Source organism: Rhodnius prolixus, unplaced genomic scaffold (genome assembly GCF_049639745.1).
Source record: "Rhodnius prolixus isolate KJV_2025 unplaced genomic scaffold, Rpr scaffold_3, whole genome shotgun sequence".
Classification (NCBI taxonomy): domain Eukaryota; kingdom Metazoa; phylum Arthropoda; class Insecta; order Hemiptera; family Reduviidae; genus Rhodnius; species Rhodnius prolixus.
Genome location: NW_027411603.1, coordinates 39,564,909 through 39,585,225, shown reverse-complemented (window position 1 = coordinate 39,585,225; position 20,317 = coordinate 39,564,909). Strand labels below are relative to the sequence as shown.

Here is a 20,317-nt window from a genome sequence, read left to right as displayed (position 1 = left end):
AAAGAAAAAAGAAATTGATTTCACCATCCAGAAAGCAATCAAACTTTTTTCGAATTTTGTGTGTGTTAAAAAAAGAAAGCATGGATAAATGTGTATTAAAATTAAATTTTAATGCTAATGAGTTGCAAACCTGTCAAAACGGGTTTGAACATTTATGGACAAGATTAAATTATAAATCTTTTAGAGCGAGAAGTTTTAAAAAGGCCCTAGTAGCTAGGGCAAACCATTAATAAAACGAGCCTAAGAACTTGGAGTTGAATGAAAGCGAATCATAGCTTATGCTATACCTATTGCTCCAGAATCAGAATTACAACTTCACCAACTTATCAAGCCCCGTTCGAAGAAAGAGACAAAATGTTTGATAAAATATCAGAAACTATTGTTTCTCTAGGCGCCACGGTAGTTGAGCGGTTCGAGGCAAGACCTGTAAAGCTAATATGTATTGTGGCACTGGGTTCGATTCCGAGTCAGTAGGCCTTGGATTTTATTTAATAGTTAATAAAAGTTTACAGTAAAGTATGTTTGCTAGTCGCCTCCGTCCAAGACACCTAATTTGGTAGTTGGACGTAAAGCCCGCCTGAAAAAATAGGCAATTACTTTACTTACTTTACTATTGTTTCTCTATTTGATGATAGAACGATAATTCAAGTAGTAAAGTTGGAAATGTGGTCACTGTTAGCAAATTTCTCCCCTTTGCCAAGAGAAGAGTATAAATTTTGGTTGTCATAATCATTAATAAAAAAAAATCAAAGCTCTGAATAATTGACTAATTCTTAATTATTTGAATTCTATCCAAATTGCAATATGGGCAGAGACTGGGTGAGGCTAATGCCTAAAAAAAAATATAAGTTTTTTGTTCAATCTGTTCTTTCTAAAACTCTTTAAAACAAAAGAATAAGAACTCCTATTGGAAAGTACCATTTCTTAAAAGAGTTGTTTCTGGTTGATTGATTTCTGTTGTATTTCTTAAAGAGAATACTTGACTAAGTTATTTTACTTCTTTAATAGGTATTTTATTTCTCTCTCTCTGTCCATAGAAAGTAATACTCAACAGAGTGCCCAGTGAAGTTCTGCCGACTAAGTAGATTTCGTCACAACTGATATTGACTGAGATAGTTTAAGAGAATTCGACAATTTCAATACTGACAGAACTTTGTTTTGGAAACCATTTATTTTTCATTAGAGCAATCTTATTTCTTATAAATTGAAAATTTATTTTAATGTATTTAACTTACGAATATGAATTAAATTATTAATTATTACACAGTTCTTTTAGGGAAGCTATTTTGAGCAAACCAAGATAACTCAGTATTGTTGTGCCCTTTGATCAATCAATTCAATAAACTTCAATAAACAACATAAAAGGAACAAACAAAACCCTATGATTAGCCTTTATATGTAGTAAGGTTTGTTTGTTCCTTTCAAGTTTGCGGTTAATGAAGGATAGATATTCTGAGTAGTTTCATTTAATTATAGCTGGTATTGTCAAACTTATATTTGAACATAATACGTAGAAAATTGAATTGAATTAATGATGGAAATAATGAGGATAATAAAGTAATTTATTGTATTGAGATTTATTGTATGTATAGAGAGATGAGAAAATCTGTAATATATGTTAATAACCGATTGAAATTTGTACATAAACTGAGGTAAGGTTAGGATAAATGATAATAACATATCAAAACAATTATTATTTATACTATACTATATTCTTAAGAATAATAAATGCACTAAATCGAGCTAATTAAGTTGATTATGATGATCTAGCTCTATGAAATGATTTAGTTGAAAAGAACATTAAGAAGAAATATTGGTTGATTATTAGAGAACTGAGTGTAGCATGATAAGCGCTTGTAGAATGATGGTGATTGAACTTGCAGATTGAGTTTTAGAAATATATTTTCTGTATGCATTATCCGCCTTTTTTACATACAAATTTCTTCGACATCTTTGTATCAGTACTTGGTGGAGATGGATTGGCTTGAATAAAAGGGTAAAAAAATAGCATTCCACTTCACATCTACTTGTCTTTCTCGCATGTAAGTGAAATATCTCAGTCTATTCCCTGTTATTTTTGAATGTAGAGAATCTGATTCTTTTTGAAAGTTGAATTCACATTCACAGCTAAAATTACGGACTAAATAGTTCGAACTTGTTATGCCAACAGTGCTGATCCGTTTATGGTAGAGTAGTTTAGAACTGACAATGCACTAAATTCTGTACGTTATGTATATTAAAGGTATTTACAAACTTTGTTAGAAAAACGTTTATATCGTATACGATTGTAAATTGCATGTCTTGAATTAAAATTCAGGATACGCAGTAATGAATTTCTCCTGTTCCCATCCTTAATATTCTAACTTTATTTCACCAATGGCTTTAACTTCCCTCATTCGAAAAAGAAACTTTAATCAACTGTATCACAGTTTAAGAAAGTTTTCTCATTTCAGAAATATTATAAGAGAAGCGAATGGATTTATTACTCAGAACATGTCAGGTGTCGTAAGATAATGGCAATGATATATTTTTTTCGGTTCAATTTGGCATAATACTCTCCAAGATTTTTGAATTTGGTTGTAATATCCACCTTGGATTAGGTTAACATTTTATAAATGTCTTCAACCCTTGTGATGCTGAAATCCGCTATGTCTCTGAACTATATTTAATGTGATATTTAAAGAGAAAATAAGGCTCCCAATATCTGCTAGCCAATGTACGACACACCAGTAAATTAGAACATACATATGCTACACATATATGAGCTTGAGAAGGTTTTATTAAGTTTAACAAATATATTTCAATGGTTTCGTTAGCTGAAAAGATATTTACATTATTATTTATATTTATTATCACAGACATGATACAGAACAATCTAATCGAACGTAGAAACCGATTGAATTCAACCTCCTATTTATGGATTTTTTGTTCAGTTTTTGTTTTACTGATCATAACACGCTTCGTGGCGTCTTAAATTTTCATTTAATTAAACATGAAAAGATTATTAAGACAGTAATACACTATGTAAATTAAATGAATGATTTTTAATTATTATTCTGGACCTTGAATTATAAATTATTAAAAGAATTAGATCATTTCTAGGGACTTACTGTTATTTATAAACTTGCTAGTATGTTTTAAAAATTCTACACTAAAGTCAGTTAAGTCATGTTTTATAAGCTCTTTCAGAAAGAATTTCATTTAACAAGTTTTTAAATTTACAACGCTGATATTTCAATTTTCGTATTCAGTTAAAATTTCTAAAATTGACTGTAACTCTTCTCAAATATGTTGGGTTCTAGAAATGTAATGTTCCTTAAATATATAATAATTTAATGTTACTCATTTAACTTGCAGTACTTTTGGCCTACTGTAAGGTTCATTTAATTTGGGCAGCTTACCTTAGGAATTTATGTTCTATTAAGGACACAGGATGTCTTGCAATCAGAGTAGTTAAATTTGAATGTACTTAAAAGTCCAATTGTCTAATTCATTTTTTCAAGTTATTAGATGCCATAATTAATTGTTCTTGTTATCCGAATAATTACAGTCAGATAAAGAACGATACAAGGCGAATGGAGGCTTCATTTATAATTTTTAAGTTACAGATTGTTGCCACATCAGAGTCAGTATTTATCAACAAGAACTTCTAAAGTCTAATATAGGGAAGGAAATATTATTTTTTCCCTAAACAGAAGAACTTTTTTCAATAATCCACTTAAAATTACATTTTATATTTTGATTTAGAATGGTTTTACTGGAAAAAAAGATAAAAGATCGAAACTGACTAAGAAACGTTTAATTGAGTGACAATCCTAAGCTTCTGTGTTTGACGTCGTTAAAAGCACACAATTGAATTGTACGTATTGTTACGTCGTGGGCGTTTGAGTGATAGGTTAAACTTTGTTAAAATTATACATTTGCGGTAACGAATGAAAATATTTCCACCTACTAGCTGTCTCCAAGTCAAAATAATTTTGTTTAATAAAAGTTAGTTGAAATGAATTGTCAAAAGCTTTTCATTGTTTGTTTTAAAATTACAAATATTACAACCATTTACAAATTAATGTATTTATTTTTGTTGTTTCGAAAAAAAAATAACTAGGTATTGGCACTCATTACTAAGGTTCAAAACGTACAATTGACCTTTACATTTAATTTTTCAGTAGACGAGTACTGTTAATCAAACCGGAAAAAACAAATTTTTCAATGCCTTGGTAAGCTCAAGTATTCTCATTTTTAGTCTTAAGCATGATTTTATTACCGCAGATCACTAAAAGGAGACTGGAAAACCAAAAGCCTATGAACTATCTTGGCAAGCGAACACCCTGTCAAAGCTCCTTGCCTGGAGTCTAAACACTTGTGGAAGGATTCATGCATTCATGTACCTAGAAGATTTAAAAAGATTTTTTTAAAAAAGTAGATTTGGAAATATTCTGCAATACTGAATTGCATTTCTGTTTTTTTTATTGTTATTTTCACGTTTCAGAAGTTTTTCCCCTCAATAAGTTCACATAATGTGTACTTTTAAAATGAATATTCAACTTTATCTTAGATATTCTCTTCCAATTTTCTTATAATTTATAGTAATTCTTTTGTTTTTCCTTTAAGGAAAACTGGATGATCCTACGAATATCCCACCCTAATCACAAGTACAACATTTATACAATTGATAGTTGTCTGTGCAACTATTTAGTTTAGAGAACCAATGGCAAACTCGAAATCATTAACACACATACTTTCACTTACACATTTAATAAGTTTTCAGAAGCCTAAATTTATGTGTAAACAATGATCCAGTAGAGAGGTAAAATAGATCTTGGAGAATGCAGTCGATTCATGTTATTTAGTTATAAAAAGAATGGCTACTGCACTTATAAACTAACTAAATCCTCATTTTTCTGTGAAGCAAATCAAAGTCTAATTACTAGACAGTTTTTATAAATCAACAAAATCATCAGGCAGAATAAATTTAAATTTAAAGTTTTAGAAATCCATTTATAAATATCACGAGCATTAATCATTAAATTCACGGAATATTTGTTTGCAAACTTTGAAGTTACTTGTTTTTAATAGCGCGTCTTACATGGCCACGATCTATCGCACTTAGATTTTCTACGCTATATTTTTGGCATTCAAATTTTAATTTAAAGAAAGTTAAGGTGATAAATTGGATTTTTTTTTAACTCCCTGTTGTTTTCTTGATAAAATCTTTATCACATTGTGTTAGATTTCAAATCAAGATAATCATTTTATCCATAATATGACACGCCAATAAAATTTAAACCTCCTTAGTTGAAATTCAGAATGTTGTTACCAAATTTGTTAAACAATGATTTTTTATTTTGATTAAAACTGCCTGTAATTTATGGGAAAGCTGATTACTCTAGGTAATTACCATTAACCTGCTGGTCGGAGTAGCTTAAACTGACCTTCATTTTAGCAATTGCATTTACATAACTAACTATATGCTAACCTATGAACTAATAACTACAAATTAGTTAGCGTAGTTATAAAAAGAAAAATAATGCTGTCACAAATGAGTCTTTAAATTAAATGGGTTACATTGGTGCTATTTTTAATTTCCACTCCAGCGATTACAAGAGCCAAACATTCAAAATACCCTAATTAGAACGGTACCGTTGTATGGCAAAGGGTAATTGATGTAACTTAATAAAGTCACGGCACATTGAACATTAATGGCTACTACCACGTAACACGCTAACATCCAGATTTTTCTGGTTGTGGTCCTGCATTCTACCTGGCTGGCACAGTATTAGAAAATTCTCACCTACTCCTATGGGAATTTTATTCTGAAGTGCATGATTCTGTTTTCTATTCGTATGTGTTAAGCTGTTAATCAAAACTATATTTCTTAAACTGTAACTGTTTGTTAACAAAACTGTCTTATCAGAATTTTCAAACGATTGCAATGGATTTTTAAATTTCCAAAACATGATATAAAATTATTTCGAACATCTTAAATAATAATTTATTTAACCGTCAAATAGAATCAAGAGCTGGTCTCTTATTTAAGCGATAAATTGCAAAGTTTATGGCGAAATGGTACTAGCTAATTTGGTCTCTATCAAGGAGATTGTTAAAATGTAAATTGCTTATATCTTTTGTCTGGCCCCACAACCAGCACGGATGTAATTCTCCACCTCATTCCTCAACTTGTCGGTGAAAGACTGGCAAAGCGAACAGCTGTTAGAGTAACTAAGACAGAAGTTTGATAAGAAGGGTATATTACCTCCGGGCAAAATGACTGTAAACCCGGTTTTCTCATTTATTTCAGCAATGTCAAAAAATTTTTTTGTGAGAATGAATATAAGGACTGAGGGAGATAGATCCACTTTGTATGGTATTAAACTTCTTTGTACTCCATTGGATTAGGGAACTGGCTTGGAATGCATGGAGCCTTTTAAAGGAAAGGGGAAAGACAAGCCTTTCTAAGATGGGAAAAGCTCTAGAGACCTCTCTCAGAGAGATAGACAGATAAAACTTTTGTGAAGAATTTTAAATTACTCGCTTTATTGTTGTAATTACAAGAATGGAGAATATAAATATGTAATTGATCTGTAAATGTGACCATTACTACTGATATTGTTTTGATGGACAATGCCAGATATATACATATAAACAAAGATGCAAAAATAATACTTAATTTCTCCGGCTTGTAGACCTTATTAATTAAAGAAACACTTGCATTGCTTAGTAGAGGTTAGCTTGTGAAAGTTCTGACTGAAAGTGGAGGAACTGATTACTGCGCGTATCGTGCGAAGTGCTCCTGGTACAGCTCAGGGTTCGACCCTTCCACCCATGCTTCCAGACTTTGCCAAAGTACACCTCTAAAGACTCCTGAGTCTAATAAAACAGGCAAGATTGGAAAAGTCGCTCTAACTGGTCAGTGCCACGATGGACCTTCTTCTAAGAAGTGAGCGTGGTTGGTTTTCTAGCCAACCAACTTGGAATCTAATTTAATCCATTTTACTTAAGCCGAAGGAATATATAAATTCTTTCCTGATATCTAATTATGATGGAATAAAAAATTTAACACATTTTTTATCAGCGTTTGTTAACAAAAAAAAATTAAATGTTAAACTTGTAACAATTTTATATAATTCACTTTCTATTTTAAGGAAGAGAGCTAAAATATTACTGTTCATAAATTGGGAAGTAAAAAAGAAAAGTTATGCAAATGGTAGTTACAATTGCAGACCTGGCCATTTCTGTATTTACTAAAATGTAACAGGTTTAATAAAATGTCGAAGAAGCGTAAAATATTGTTTATTTCCTGTTGGTGGAGATTAGTACACGCACAATGGAAATGTGTTGAATGGATATTGTAGTTAATTAGAGCAGCTACAATCTATAGAATAATTGAATTCATTATCGGTATATAAATAATTAACAGTGTTCATAATAATTGGGACGTATAATGCATTTAATAAGACCAACTAATCCACTGTAAATCCATTTAACTAGATAATTGATAATTTTTAACCCAGTATTTCGGATGGAGTTTGTTATTTTCATAAAATATAAGCGTCAGTTGAGTAAATAATGTTAGTTTATGGTGCACCAACCAGCAGGTTAACTAAGTAATAACCAAGAGTAATCAGCTCTTATATTATACTATATATTTATATATTTGAGTGGCTGTACAGATGTAAGAAGCTTTATCTTCAACTCAACCAGTTTTTGACTAGCATAGTAAATTAAAGTAAAGTAATCGCCTATTTTTTTCTGAAGGAGCTTAGGTCCCACTTTTACAAATCCATTTATAAAGCAAAACTGTTCTTCACTCATCCTAAGAAATGGAACTTCATTTCAAAAAATAGAAGTTTTTTATCTCAATTTGCTAATTCAAATAAACTAGGGATTCGCTGGTTATTCTCTTATTTTTACCAGACGTTGCAATTAGGTAATTGTAAATGATTAAAAAATTTAAGAATAAACGAAACAAAGTAACATTTGTAATAATTACAAAAATATACATTTATTTATGAAAGTATTATTTACAAAAAAAAAATTCATTTACAATGTTTGTATCAGCTGTTCAGTAAACCATTCAACCCCAACTTGTAAACCTTCACCAGTTAGTCCATTTGTAGCAAATATATGCCACGGTTTATCCTTTATATTTTCTAAACCAAAAGCTGTTGCAATTTTAACACTGGACAGCGCTTCTCTTACATCCATTTTATTAGCTAAAAATAATATTGGTATCCTTCTTGAGGCGATGTCCGGATGCTGTAGAAGCAGATGTAATTCATCTCTGGCTACAGCCAGTCGTAAACGATCACTACTATCTACTACAAATATTATACCGTCGCATGTTTTATAATATTTCTCCCATATATAGCGATATTTTCCTTGTCCAGACATATCAAACGTTGTAAATAATACATTTTGATCTGTAAACATACAAATAAATAAATACATAAAATAAATATTAGTAATTTACGCGTTACAGTAATTATGGATTCTAAAGTAAGATTAAAAACTCTAGGAAACTAATTAAATATTAGGTCAAGTTGATGTCAATCATTCTAAGAAATGGACATTAGACATTGTTGTCTCTGAGGGTATTTGGATATCCCAAGCTACAGGAAACATCACTGAACCCTAATTTCAATACAACTGAGTTTGCTCTTATGTTCAGAAGTTCGTTCCCTTTGACAGTGAACACACTACAGATCAAAACATTGATTTAAGATTACCGACACCAGTGTGAGCCTAAATAGGAAATTTAGGTCATACGCATTTGGATTTAGAGTCTAAAACTAAGTCTACATACATTGATGACTTCTTGTTAAAGGAAAAAAGTTAGACATTATTCCCTTCACATTCAGTTGGATGTGACTGTTTACTGTTTGACAGAAATTCTAAAGGCCAATTTCAACGCCTCACAAGAAAGGCAATCACATTGTGATTCACAGACATGTGGTACAACGATTGGTCAGATTGCTTCAAAGATGAAAACAAAACAACATCTGAACTTTATAAACTTATTTTAACATAGGACAACTTTAAATTGTCTAAGTTTTACTTTATTTTTCAAAGAATATCCTTAGTAATTTTAATGTTCATTTCACATCCCTTTTCAATTCCTGTTGAATATCCTACACTACCTGAGTTTCTTCAAAATTATTCTAGTATAGCAAACTCCAGGGCGTAGATCTTTTGGATTTGGTCCGGACGGGTCAACCTGGTATGCTAGTCAAGCCTGGGAAGGACAGGTATTGCATAAACCATTTTATGGCTTTCTAATCTTTTTCAGAAAAATTACTACTTACATTAGAAAGCTTGGATTTTTAAACATTTTCAGACAAGCAACAAAAAGGGAAAAGCAAAGAAGCAGTTTTACTATGGTTTATAAAAATTTAAAATAAGGACACAAAAATCCAAAAGACAAAGAAAAATAAAATAAATACAGTTCTTGAAGTTCTTTCCAACCTGGTATTCTTGCTAAATGGATCATGCCTTTAACGATAATTTACTACTATAAAAAGAAATTAGAAGGAATAAGACAGACCAGAATTAATTTTAAAATAATTTCTCTGAAAACTACTTCGTATAATTAACAGGTCCTTATCTAAATAGATGAAATAAGAAAGCTGAAAAGAAATGAATTCATGAGAGACCGATTTGTGAACAAGATGTTTTATTCAGAATTGAATTTAAGCGACACTTAATATTTGCTATTCACAACAAGTTTTTACAAATAGTGCTATTTGTGAAATAAGTACAAAAGGTAAAACTTGCCGTCGCTATAGCTGCCATAAAATGGAATAAATATCCAAGAGGAAAGTACCAAACTAAGTTATAGACTTAACTGAAACTAAGTTTAAGCTTCCTAAAATATTTTTCTCGTTTTTGAGATGTTTTTTACTTTCATACCTTTTACAAAAACCATTTTTTTCTGACCCAGAGACTTAAAACGTTAATTTGTAGAGAAATCTCACCATTAAAAATTGAATATTTCTCCAATAATAAGAGAAGTTCAAAATTAAAACAATTCCGAAAATTTTAAGGTTTGTGTGATGAAGCAACAGTTTAGCAGGTTGTTTAATTTTTCTTTTTTTTAATCAGTAACGAAATCAGTAATTAATTTTCTAAAAGAGAGTCTATATTAAAATTAATGAGAATTGAAAATTTTTCATCTTTCATTTCAGTAAAGTCAAGAAATTATAAGAAAAAAGCAGAAATTTTTCTTACTGATTAAAATTTTAATATTTTAAGGAATTTTTCGAATTAATATCGTTAAAATCTTCTTAGTCTTTTAATGGATACTGCTAGAGTTGGCAGAAAACTTGAATTGATTCCTATATGAATAAAACATTTTTGTAATTTCCTTCAACTATGCTGAATTGAACACAAAATTTGGATAACATGATCCAATGTACCACTTTACTAGCACAAGACAAAAGGAGTTAGTTTCTTGTTAGGTAAATTATAAATAAAGAAATTAAACTTACATCTGAATTGTTCAACATTTAATCCAACGGTTGGCACAATTTCTGAATTTTTTTCACCTTCTGATTTTAATTGTCCAACAATTGTAGATTTGCCACTGTTATTCAATCCAATCATAATTACTTTAACTGATTTCTTTTTAATACCAAACAGTGAGCTTATTTTTTGAAGTAATCCAGACATATATGCACTTAAGATAAAAAAGCTGACCGTTATTAACTAGAGTAACCTGAACAGTGATGGAATCAATATTACAGTTTGGCTGTATTGTTATTTTGTGGAGCACCTGGCAACCGTCAGTTGCTTGGTAGTGCGAGGCGCCACATCAATCTAATATTATTCAAATAATTTTTTTTTATTTTTTGAGGGGAATTTGGTGGACAAATATGTTTTTTCTTGTCCTATTCGCATGGACATAGGGAGGATACTTAGTTCAGGGGCATTGAAAGGGGCAGATACCCATAATCTGGATCACTACACTACTTACTACTGTACATCTTCCAGAGCCAGCTGGCTTCGGATCCGGACATTTATTGTTGAAGTGCCGACGGACAAGAAGTAAAGGAATTCTCTTTGGTGACAATAAATGGTTTATTTTTTACTCAAACAATAATTAAATTTAAGTCCATGACTGCAAGTTGTTTAAAATATTTAATGGTACTTAACCAATATCCAAGCTGGCAATGTATTAATTGTTCCATTGAATGGCTTATAAGTTTGGGCAGTTTACGGCTATAGGATTGAAAAAAATACGTATAAAAAAATATAATGAAATAGAATTGCATGCAAAAAACAGGTATTTTGATGAAAGATGGTAACTTTTTTCTAGAGAGAGAACTTTTAGAGAGCATGGTAATTGTGTAGAGAATAAATGTGGCAGCTAATTATCCGAGGCGCTACAAATCTTTATACGGTGTGGTCTAACTAAAAATTATTCCGTATTAGCCTACGGCCATTTTAGAACAATGTAATTATTCTTTCCCAGAAGAAAATGAAATCTTATCTTAGCAACTTTTTGTAGCTTAGCCATTCTTATGAATTACTTACATTCATTAAAAAATTACCCAAAAAAATATATTGGACTCGTTTAAGAACAAATTGCACACATACGAGTTTAAATTATTTATCGCAGTGTAAAAAATAAATTATAGAGTTTGGTAAATAATTTATTACCATCTTATTCCAAAATCGTAACTTTAGTTTAAGCTATTTGCAGGTTATATACTTGCCACCCTTATTGAGTGAAGGGAATAGTCCTGTTCCCCAAGGCACCGTAGCCAGAGAGGTTTATTGTACCATCCCTTAGACAGTTTAGCATGTAAATCCTTCTTATGAGATCCAGAATCTTTCCCACTGAGTATTTTTTGCGATAATCTCCTCCGATCGCAGAAAGCCAAATATCTCATATTTCCACCTTCAATTGATATTATAAATTTGATACTACCGTACTGTAGAGGAACTCTTTGAGATTCATTGCAGTTGTACGATAATATTTTGGTGCTAAGGTATATTTCAATTATGGTGTCATTCCCGCCGTTGACTGACTGAATGAGCTATTCTGCACTTTTTGTAGTTTATTATTTTGGTTACTTACATTTTTAAGATACGTTTTACTATATGTATTAATTGCTTATTTCAGAGATTTCTTTGTATTATTATTATTATTTTAATTTATGGGAAAAATTTAAAAAATAACATTCCTAGATAAAATTAGCAGTACAGAATTTGCTAATCACAATTGAACAATAGTAAGTTGTATAAAACGCTAGCAAACTAGTGAGCCAATAAAACACCAGTATTGCATTTAAGATCCAAATTTTGCAAATAATCTCCAGATTAAAAATCTATTGGAATACACGTTATTAAATTCTCTGATTACGAGAAACAAGGTATTTACAAATTAAATCCAATTGTTTCATTCAAAAACACAGTATTTTCCTTATAAACCAAATATATTAGTGTGTCTACCTGGAAGTATATTTGTGCAACTGTTTTTCAATTGTAAATAAACTTTTCAATTTCAATTGGAAGTATGTAACAAAAAACAAAACGAAATATCGTGGTGTAAAATTCGTTACTTAATCTCATCACCTGTATAATATTAAGGTTAATTAAATATGAAGTTCCAAATTTGGGGTAAATCGGTAACTAATTTAGCCACTTTACCGAATAGTTTGTTTATTTTTTAGGGTTTTTTTCCTCAAATGTTCCCTAATATTCACCTTAATTTAGTAGATCTATTATTTTATTTGATATCTTTTCCAGATAACTTCATTTAAACTTGATTCTTAAGATTCTAATTTTGTAGATTAATATTAAATTAATTTGAAACATATGAACTAACTTTCTGCGCTACATTTAGGGCAGAATGAATCTCACGTTACTTACTTTTTTCTTAAATTACAACTTCCGATACAAGCATTTACTTAACAAATCTATAAACTATTATTTCAGTCAGATGTTTAATGTCTTGAATAGTTGTTTGCTATCAATTGATATTGTAAAGTTTTGTCCTTTTACTAAAAACTTCACAACTATAACTAATGCCTGCCACTAGTTAATTTAATAAGTGTGGGTTTGATAAATAACAAAACTCGCTAAATTGGTAAGTAATAACCTGATTTATTAACACATTAACATTACTCACATTAACATTTACCACCAACTAACGCTATTCATTACAGTTACCATTTACAACAGTCACAACAGTTTACTGTTACTTATTCACTACGTAACACCACAAAACTGTTCCACGACTGACCACTGGTCCGCACTGCACTGAATTGCAAGTCTCAGCTGCACTAACAAAGCTCTACTCACTAACTGACTAACTGCCCAACTAGCTAACTTTGAAGCGCTCCGCAACACTGACTCTCTCAAAACTGTTCCTTCCAAAGTGTCTCTCCAAACTGTCTCTCAAAGACTAACTCAAAGACTAACTTCTCCAGCTGTGCCTTTCTTTTCCAGCTCAGGTAGAGACCGGCCCTTTTTGTTTACACAGTGGTGGCCTGTTACCGACTTTGGTCGCTCAACCCCTAGAACAATCTAGGCCTTTCTTTTCTGCCCAGGTCAACTTCGTTACAATATAGAGTGTTTCAAAGTTTATCTAACTTGCGTGTAATGTGTTCCGTTCAATTTTATAAAATGGGACACATTAATTGCTTACACTGATTTCTCCGCCAAACTTAATAACAGAGTTTACTCAACATTAATTACTAGATTGAAACTATGAATCAGTCACCAAAAAAAATGAAGAACATTAATTACTAGCTTAAGTTGATTTAGTGTCAAGATGGATCCGACAGGATCTTTTTTTCTATCTGGATCCATCTTAAGGAATTATATGTTGCCCGCAGAAGAGCAATCTTAGTTAAAAACAAAAATAGCTAGAGCTACTTTCAGCCAGATACTATTTGCAGAAGACTAAGACAATTTACAAACAACTTCCATGGAAAAGTATGAATTTCTTAGCGATGTTTAGAAAATTTGGGCTTGATATATTGTCTCTTTTATATCGAAAAAAAATGGCGAGTGCATTATGAAAATTAATATCATAATACATTTTTTGAAAAATTTAGATACAACTATGATTATTATACCGAGTAATATTTGTTTTGTAACAAACAAATAACATTTGCAAAATGCTTGGCTAACAGTTGTGCATTTCACGTTGCTAATGTACATAATCGACACGCGCCATTATGTTTACTGCAGTTATAATTATAATAATATAATGATGATATATTATTCAATGCATTCAGTTATCACAATTACCATTTGCATATATGTTTGTGCTCCACATATAATGCACTTTGTAAGATGATAAATGTGAATTTGATCATGTGATTAATAATATTAAGCTTTATCATTATTTATCTTGTCTATATGTTAATTTAATACAAAATTTAACTAAACAATGTATATGTTTACGTGAAAAAGACATATTTCCAGAGACTTTATTCGGTATTTTCATGAAGTAAACTTCAATAGAGTTCGATTAGAGATAAACAGGAACAATTTCTCAATTCCAACTTGAAGAAAATTAGCCATATTAAGAAATGATAATATCTATTTTACTTTTTCCCATTACAAGCTTACAAAGAAATACTTGTCTTGAGGTTCAATGGCCCCAAAATAAAAGTTTTTAGCCCGTTTTGATAATTTATACAGAAGGGATTTTTGAGTTTTCTAGTTTTTCGTTGTGCTGGAGGAGGATAAACCCACTTTTTGGGTGAGGAGAACCCTCTCACGGTTTAGATACTAGTGAGTGGCTTTCCTGGAGCCTATGCAGTTACTATATATTGAAGCGAATCGATTAGTTCTTAGATCAATTAGTAAATTTTTTAAAAAAAGTTAACGTCTTGAAATTTTGTTTTTTTATTTCTTTTTCTCTTCCTTTAAAAAGCGTTTTTCTTTTTTATTTGGAATCTTATTTACTGTATGTATTTCTGTTCGGGTACTATTTTAACTATAGTAATAATGACAATTGAATATTTTTATTTTAGAGATTAGAGATTTTGCTGTTTTATTTTTATTTTATTTATTTATTTTATTATAAATTTTGTAACTATCAACTCCTTGCCAGGAGGAAATGTACTCAAGAGGCAAATAAATATATTCTATTCTATATTCTGTTCTACATATTGAAGCGGAGGGCACCAGGATAACATAAAAGAAAACCTAACAAGAGGAAACAAAAAAAGTGTTCAGGTCCCCGCATCAGATTGTGTCACAATACTCGTTTATAAGGTTGTTATCATTTTTTTGTCAGAAAAACAACAACTTAGATAATAGAAAGTACTAGTACTTCTTTCTAGATTCATTGGGTAGTGGTGCATGGCCTTTCTTAGTTGGTGGATCGATTTGTCTGGTAAATTCCGATAACGAACAAGACTCTAGCCCAGGGGTCGGCAACCCGCGGCTCGCGAGCCGCATACGGCTCTTTTATCCAAATTGTGTGGCTCTTCAGCCTGTCCAAAATAAATTGTATATTTCAATTTTATTGAAACAAATGAAAAGTTCATTTATTAAAGTAAAGATATTTTTTTCCAAAAATGATTTTAAATGTGATAGGTTTGAAATTGAATAGAATTATATTAAAACAAAGTACGTAATTATAAAAGACTGCCACCATTTTCATTCAAATAAAGGTTTAGTTATTATTTATTCGTTTATTTACTTTGAATATGTGAAAATAAATATATAAAATTGTCAAAGTTGACGATCAACCCTTTTTACCACTGTCCTACCGAACAGTTTTAAAACATTTAAAGGTTGTTGAATATCATAAAATAATAATTTGCAAGTTCAAATGATCTACAGAGTTGTTTACACTATCATCTCTGCGGCTCTTGGTAAGATTTATTAAAATTATTTAAGGAAAAATGGCTCTCTACTTAAAATAGGTTGCCGACCCCTGCTCTAGCCTATTAACTTAAAGTGACCACATGTCCCGATTTTGGCGGGACTGTCCCGCGTCCCACCGATTTTTAAAAATGTCCCGCTTTTTAGAAAATTTCTTATTTTAAATGTACTGTAAAAATATATTACCTATTATTTATTAAGTATTATGGTGAATATAAAGGAATAAAAAATACATTAAAAAAAACACATAAAATGCATGCAGAGTAAACTAAATTAGGCTATGTACCGAGTTAGATTTACTCGGTAGTGTTCGATCATTGTCGTTACGTCTCGTACATTGGGATCGTCTAATTGGGTGACATTAAAAAAAGAGATTTTATGGGAATATGTGGAAAAATCTTTTGAATATATTAGTAACCATTTTCCGAAAAATAATATTTGCGAAAATGATCTTTTTGATGAGGTGTCATTGGCAAAAAGATATGTTACAGATGAAAAAATTAAATGTTGATTGCAAATGTGGAAACAGACAAAAAATGGACGGAGTTATTCCTTCATTTCAAACAGAATAATATTCCTAATCAAAATATTTTGAAAATTGTAGAATTCGCGCTCTCCATTCCAGGAACAAATGCAGCAACAGAACGTGTTTTTTCTAGTATCAATAAAATATGGACAACTGAAAAAACGTTGTTAAACATTAAAACTTTAAAATCTATATTAAGTGTAAAATATAATTTGACCAATTCATGTGAAATATTTCACGACATTTTAATAAATGATCCGAATCTATTGCGAGTATTCACTCGGATCAAAAATATCACCTTGAAAGAAAATCATAATTTTGTTTAAATAAAAAATTTAATTTGATTAAAAATCATGATGTTCAAATTATTTTTTACAAATATTTTTATAGTTAACAATAATTGGTAATAAATACATTTTTGTACAAGTACATGAATGTATACAATAAAATATGTATAACTAAATTGTAATTCTCATTTCATCCCATTTGTCCCGCTTTGTCTCAATGAAAATGTGGTCACTTTATATTAACTAGACCAGTGGTTCTTAACCGGTGTTCCGCGAATATGGTCCAAGTGTTCCGCCAAAATTTCAATTTTAAATGTATTGAAAACAAAAAATCGTTCCTTTCTTTTTAAATTTGAATTTTCTACTACCAAAGCTCGCCTATCTTTTTAAGTCATAGTCTTTTACAGCATTTTTCCAGTAGAAGTGAATTAGTGATGGGTAAAATCGTTCATTTTGTCTTTGGAAAAATCTTATAATGCAAAAAAATAGAGTAGATATGTTTGATTCTCTTCAAAATGAAAAGTACGACGAAATCATTCTTGATATAACAGAATATTTAACATTATTAGAAGCCAAACTTGAAAATTATTTTCCATCTTTAAATGTAGAATTTTATGATTGGATACGAAATCCATTTGGCATTTTTGATACATCGCATGCTCAATTTTCCTTACAAGAAAAAGAAGAATTAGTTTCTCTGTCAACAGACCGTAACCTTAAAATGAAATTTTTAGGGGCAACTGTTGATGAATTTTGGATTTCTATCCAAAAAGAATACCCAGTTTTGTCAAGAAAGGCACTAAAAGTTTTAATACAATGTTCAACATCTTATCTTTGCGAGTTGGGTTTCTCAACGTTAACCAACATAAAAACCAAGAAAAGACAAAGACTTACTAGAAGAGGAAATGAAGGTAGCTCCATCTCAAATAAGACCTGATATTGTTCAAATATGTAAGAATCGCCAGCCACGAATTACTCATTAAAACATTTTTTTGTTATTTGTAGCAACGTACTTTTATGTTCATTATTTGATTAATTTCGTTTTCATAATTTATTTTTTAAAACTAAGTAATAATTTATCCTTTTTAATTTTAATTAATACATATATCTTTTTTGAAAATTATATTATATTGATTTTTTATTATTCACTAATTTTAAGTTCTTGCTAAATACCGAATTTCAAATTATTTAATGCTAGTGTTCCGCGAGAAAAATATATACATATAATTGTGTTCCGCGTCTATGAAAAGGTTAAGAACCACTGATATAAACAGTTGAAAATTTTTTGGGTCATGAAATTCTGTAAAATTATGGCCGTGCTATATCTCCCACTGTGAACCACGTATTGATATGGAATTTTTTTCTCTCACACACCTTGTTTTTCTCAATTATAAACTATAGTTATTTGGTGCACAGATCTAAAAAGGTAGAAGATATAAAGGGTTGAAAATTTTATAGGTCATGAAATTCTGTAAAATTATGGCCGTTCTATAACTCCCACTGTGAACCACGTATTGATATGGAATTTTTTTCTCTCATACACTTTGTTTTTCTCAATTATAAACTATAGTTATTTTGTGCACAGATCTATAAATGTAGAAGATATAAAGGGTTGAAAATTTTTTGGGTCATGAAATTCTGTAAAATTATAGCCGTTCTATATCTCCCACTGTGAACCACGTATTGGTATGGAATTTTGTTCTCTTATACACTTTGTTTTTCTCAATTATAAACGATAGTTATTTTGTGCACAGACCTATAAATGTAGAAGATATAAAGGGTTGAAAATTTTTTGGGTCATGAAATTCTGTAAAATTATGGCCGTGCTATATCTCCCAATGTGAACCACGTATTGATATGGAATTTTTTTCTCTCACACACCTTGTTTTTCTCAATTATAAACTATAGTTATTTTGTGCACAGATCTAAAAAGGTAGAAGATATAAAGGGTTGAAAATTTTATGGGTCATGAAATTCCGTAAAATTATGGCCGTTCTATATCTCCCACTGTGAACCACGTATTGATATGGAATTTTTTTCTCTCATACACTTTGTTTTTCTCAATTATAAACTATAGTTATTTTGTGCACAGATCTATAAATGTAGAAGATATAAAGGGTTGAAAATTTTTTGGGTCATGAAATTCTGTAAAATTATAGCCGTTCTATATCTCCCACTGTGAACCACGTATTGGTATGGAATTTTGTTCTCTTATACACTTTGTTTTTCTCAATTATAAACGATAGTTATTTTGTGCACAGACCTATAAATGTAGAAGATATAAAGTGTTGAAAATTTTTTGGGTCATGAATATCTGTAAAATTATGGCCGTTCTATATCTCCGACTGTGAACCACGTATTGATATGGAATTGTGTTCTCTTGTACACTTTGTTTTTCTCAATTATAAACGATAGTTATTTTGTGCACAGACCTATAAATGTACAAGATATAAATGGTTGAAAATTTTATGGGTCATGAAATTCTGTAAAATTATGGCCGTTCTATATCTCCCACTGTGAACCACGTATTGATATGGAATTTTTTTCTCTTATACACTTTGTTTTTCTCAATTGTAAACTATAGTTATTTTGTGCACAGATCTATAAATGTAGAAGATATAAAGGGTTGGAAATTTTTTGGGTCATGAAATTCTGTAAAATTATAGCCGTTCTATATCTCCCACTGTGAACCACGTATTGATATGCAATTTTGTTCTCTTATACACTTTGTTTTTCTCAATTATAAACGATAGTTATTTTGTGCACAGACCTATAAATGTAGAAGATATAAAGGGTTGAAAATTTTTTGGGTCATGAATATCTGTAAAATTATGGCCGTTCTATATCTCCGACTGTGAACCACGTATTGATATGGAATTTTGTTCTCTTGTACACTTTGTTTTTCTCAATTATAAACTATAGTTATTTTGTGCACAGATCTATAAATGTAGAAGATATAAAAGGTTGAAAATTTTTTGGGTCATGAAATTCTGTAAAATTGTGGCCGTTCTATATCTCCCACTGTGAACCACGTATTGGTATGGAATTTTGTTCTCTTATACACTTTGTTTTTCTCAATTATAAACGATAGTTATTTTGTGCACAGACCTATAAATGTAGAAGATATAAAGGGTTGAAAATTTTTTGTCATGAAATTCTGTAAAATTATGGCCGTTCTTTATCTCCCACTGTGAACTACGTATTGATATGGAATTTTGTTCTCTTATACACTTTGTTTTTCTCAATTATAAACGATAGTTATTTTGTGCACAGACCTATAAATGTAGAAGATATAATGGGTTGAAAATTTTATGGGTCATGAAATTCTGTAAAATTATGGCCGTTCTATATCTCCGACTGTGAACTACGTATTGATATGGAATTTTGTTCTCTTGTACACTTTGTTTTTCTCAATTATAAACGATAGTTATTTTGTGCACAGACCTATAAATGTAGAAGATATAAAGGGTAGAAAATTTTTTGGGTCATGAAATTCTGTAAAATTATGGCCGTTCTATATCTCCGACTGTGAACCACGTATTGATATGGAATTTTGTTCTCTTGTACACTTTGTTTTTCTCAATTATAAACTATAGTTATTTTGTGCACAGATCTATAAATGTAGAAGATATAAAAGGTTGAAAATTTTTTGGGTCAT

The 20,317-nt window shown here is 30.4% G+C and overlaps 2 protein-coding genes across 2 annotated transcripts in view; one reads left to right on the top strand and one right to left on the bottom strand.

Annotated features, from left to right (window-relative positions):
- The window catches only part of LOC141452675 (neuropeptide F receptor-like), a 290,310-nt gene that overhangs the window by 161,804 nt on the left and 108,189 nt on the right, over positions 1-20,317 (top strand). The window lies entirely within an intron of this gene.
- On the bottom strand, positions 8,002-10,731 carry Arl6 (ADP ribosylation factor-like 6). Its single transcript, XM_074125066.1, has 2 exons — positions 10,485-10,731; positions 8,002-8,420 (listed from the first exon to the last, which is right to left on the bottom strand). The coding sequence occupies exons 1-2, from the start codon at positions 10,663-10,665 to the stop codon at positions 8,041-8,043; spliced, it is 561 nt and encodes a 186-aa protein (XP_073981167.1). The 5' UTR covers positions 10,666-10,731; the 3' UTR covers positions 8,002-8,040.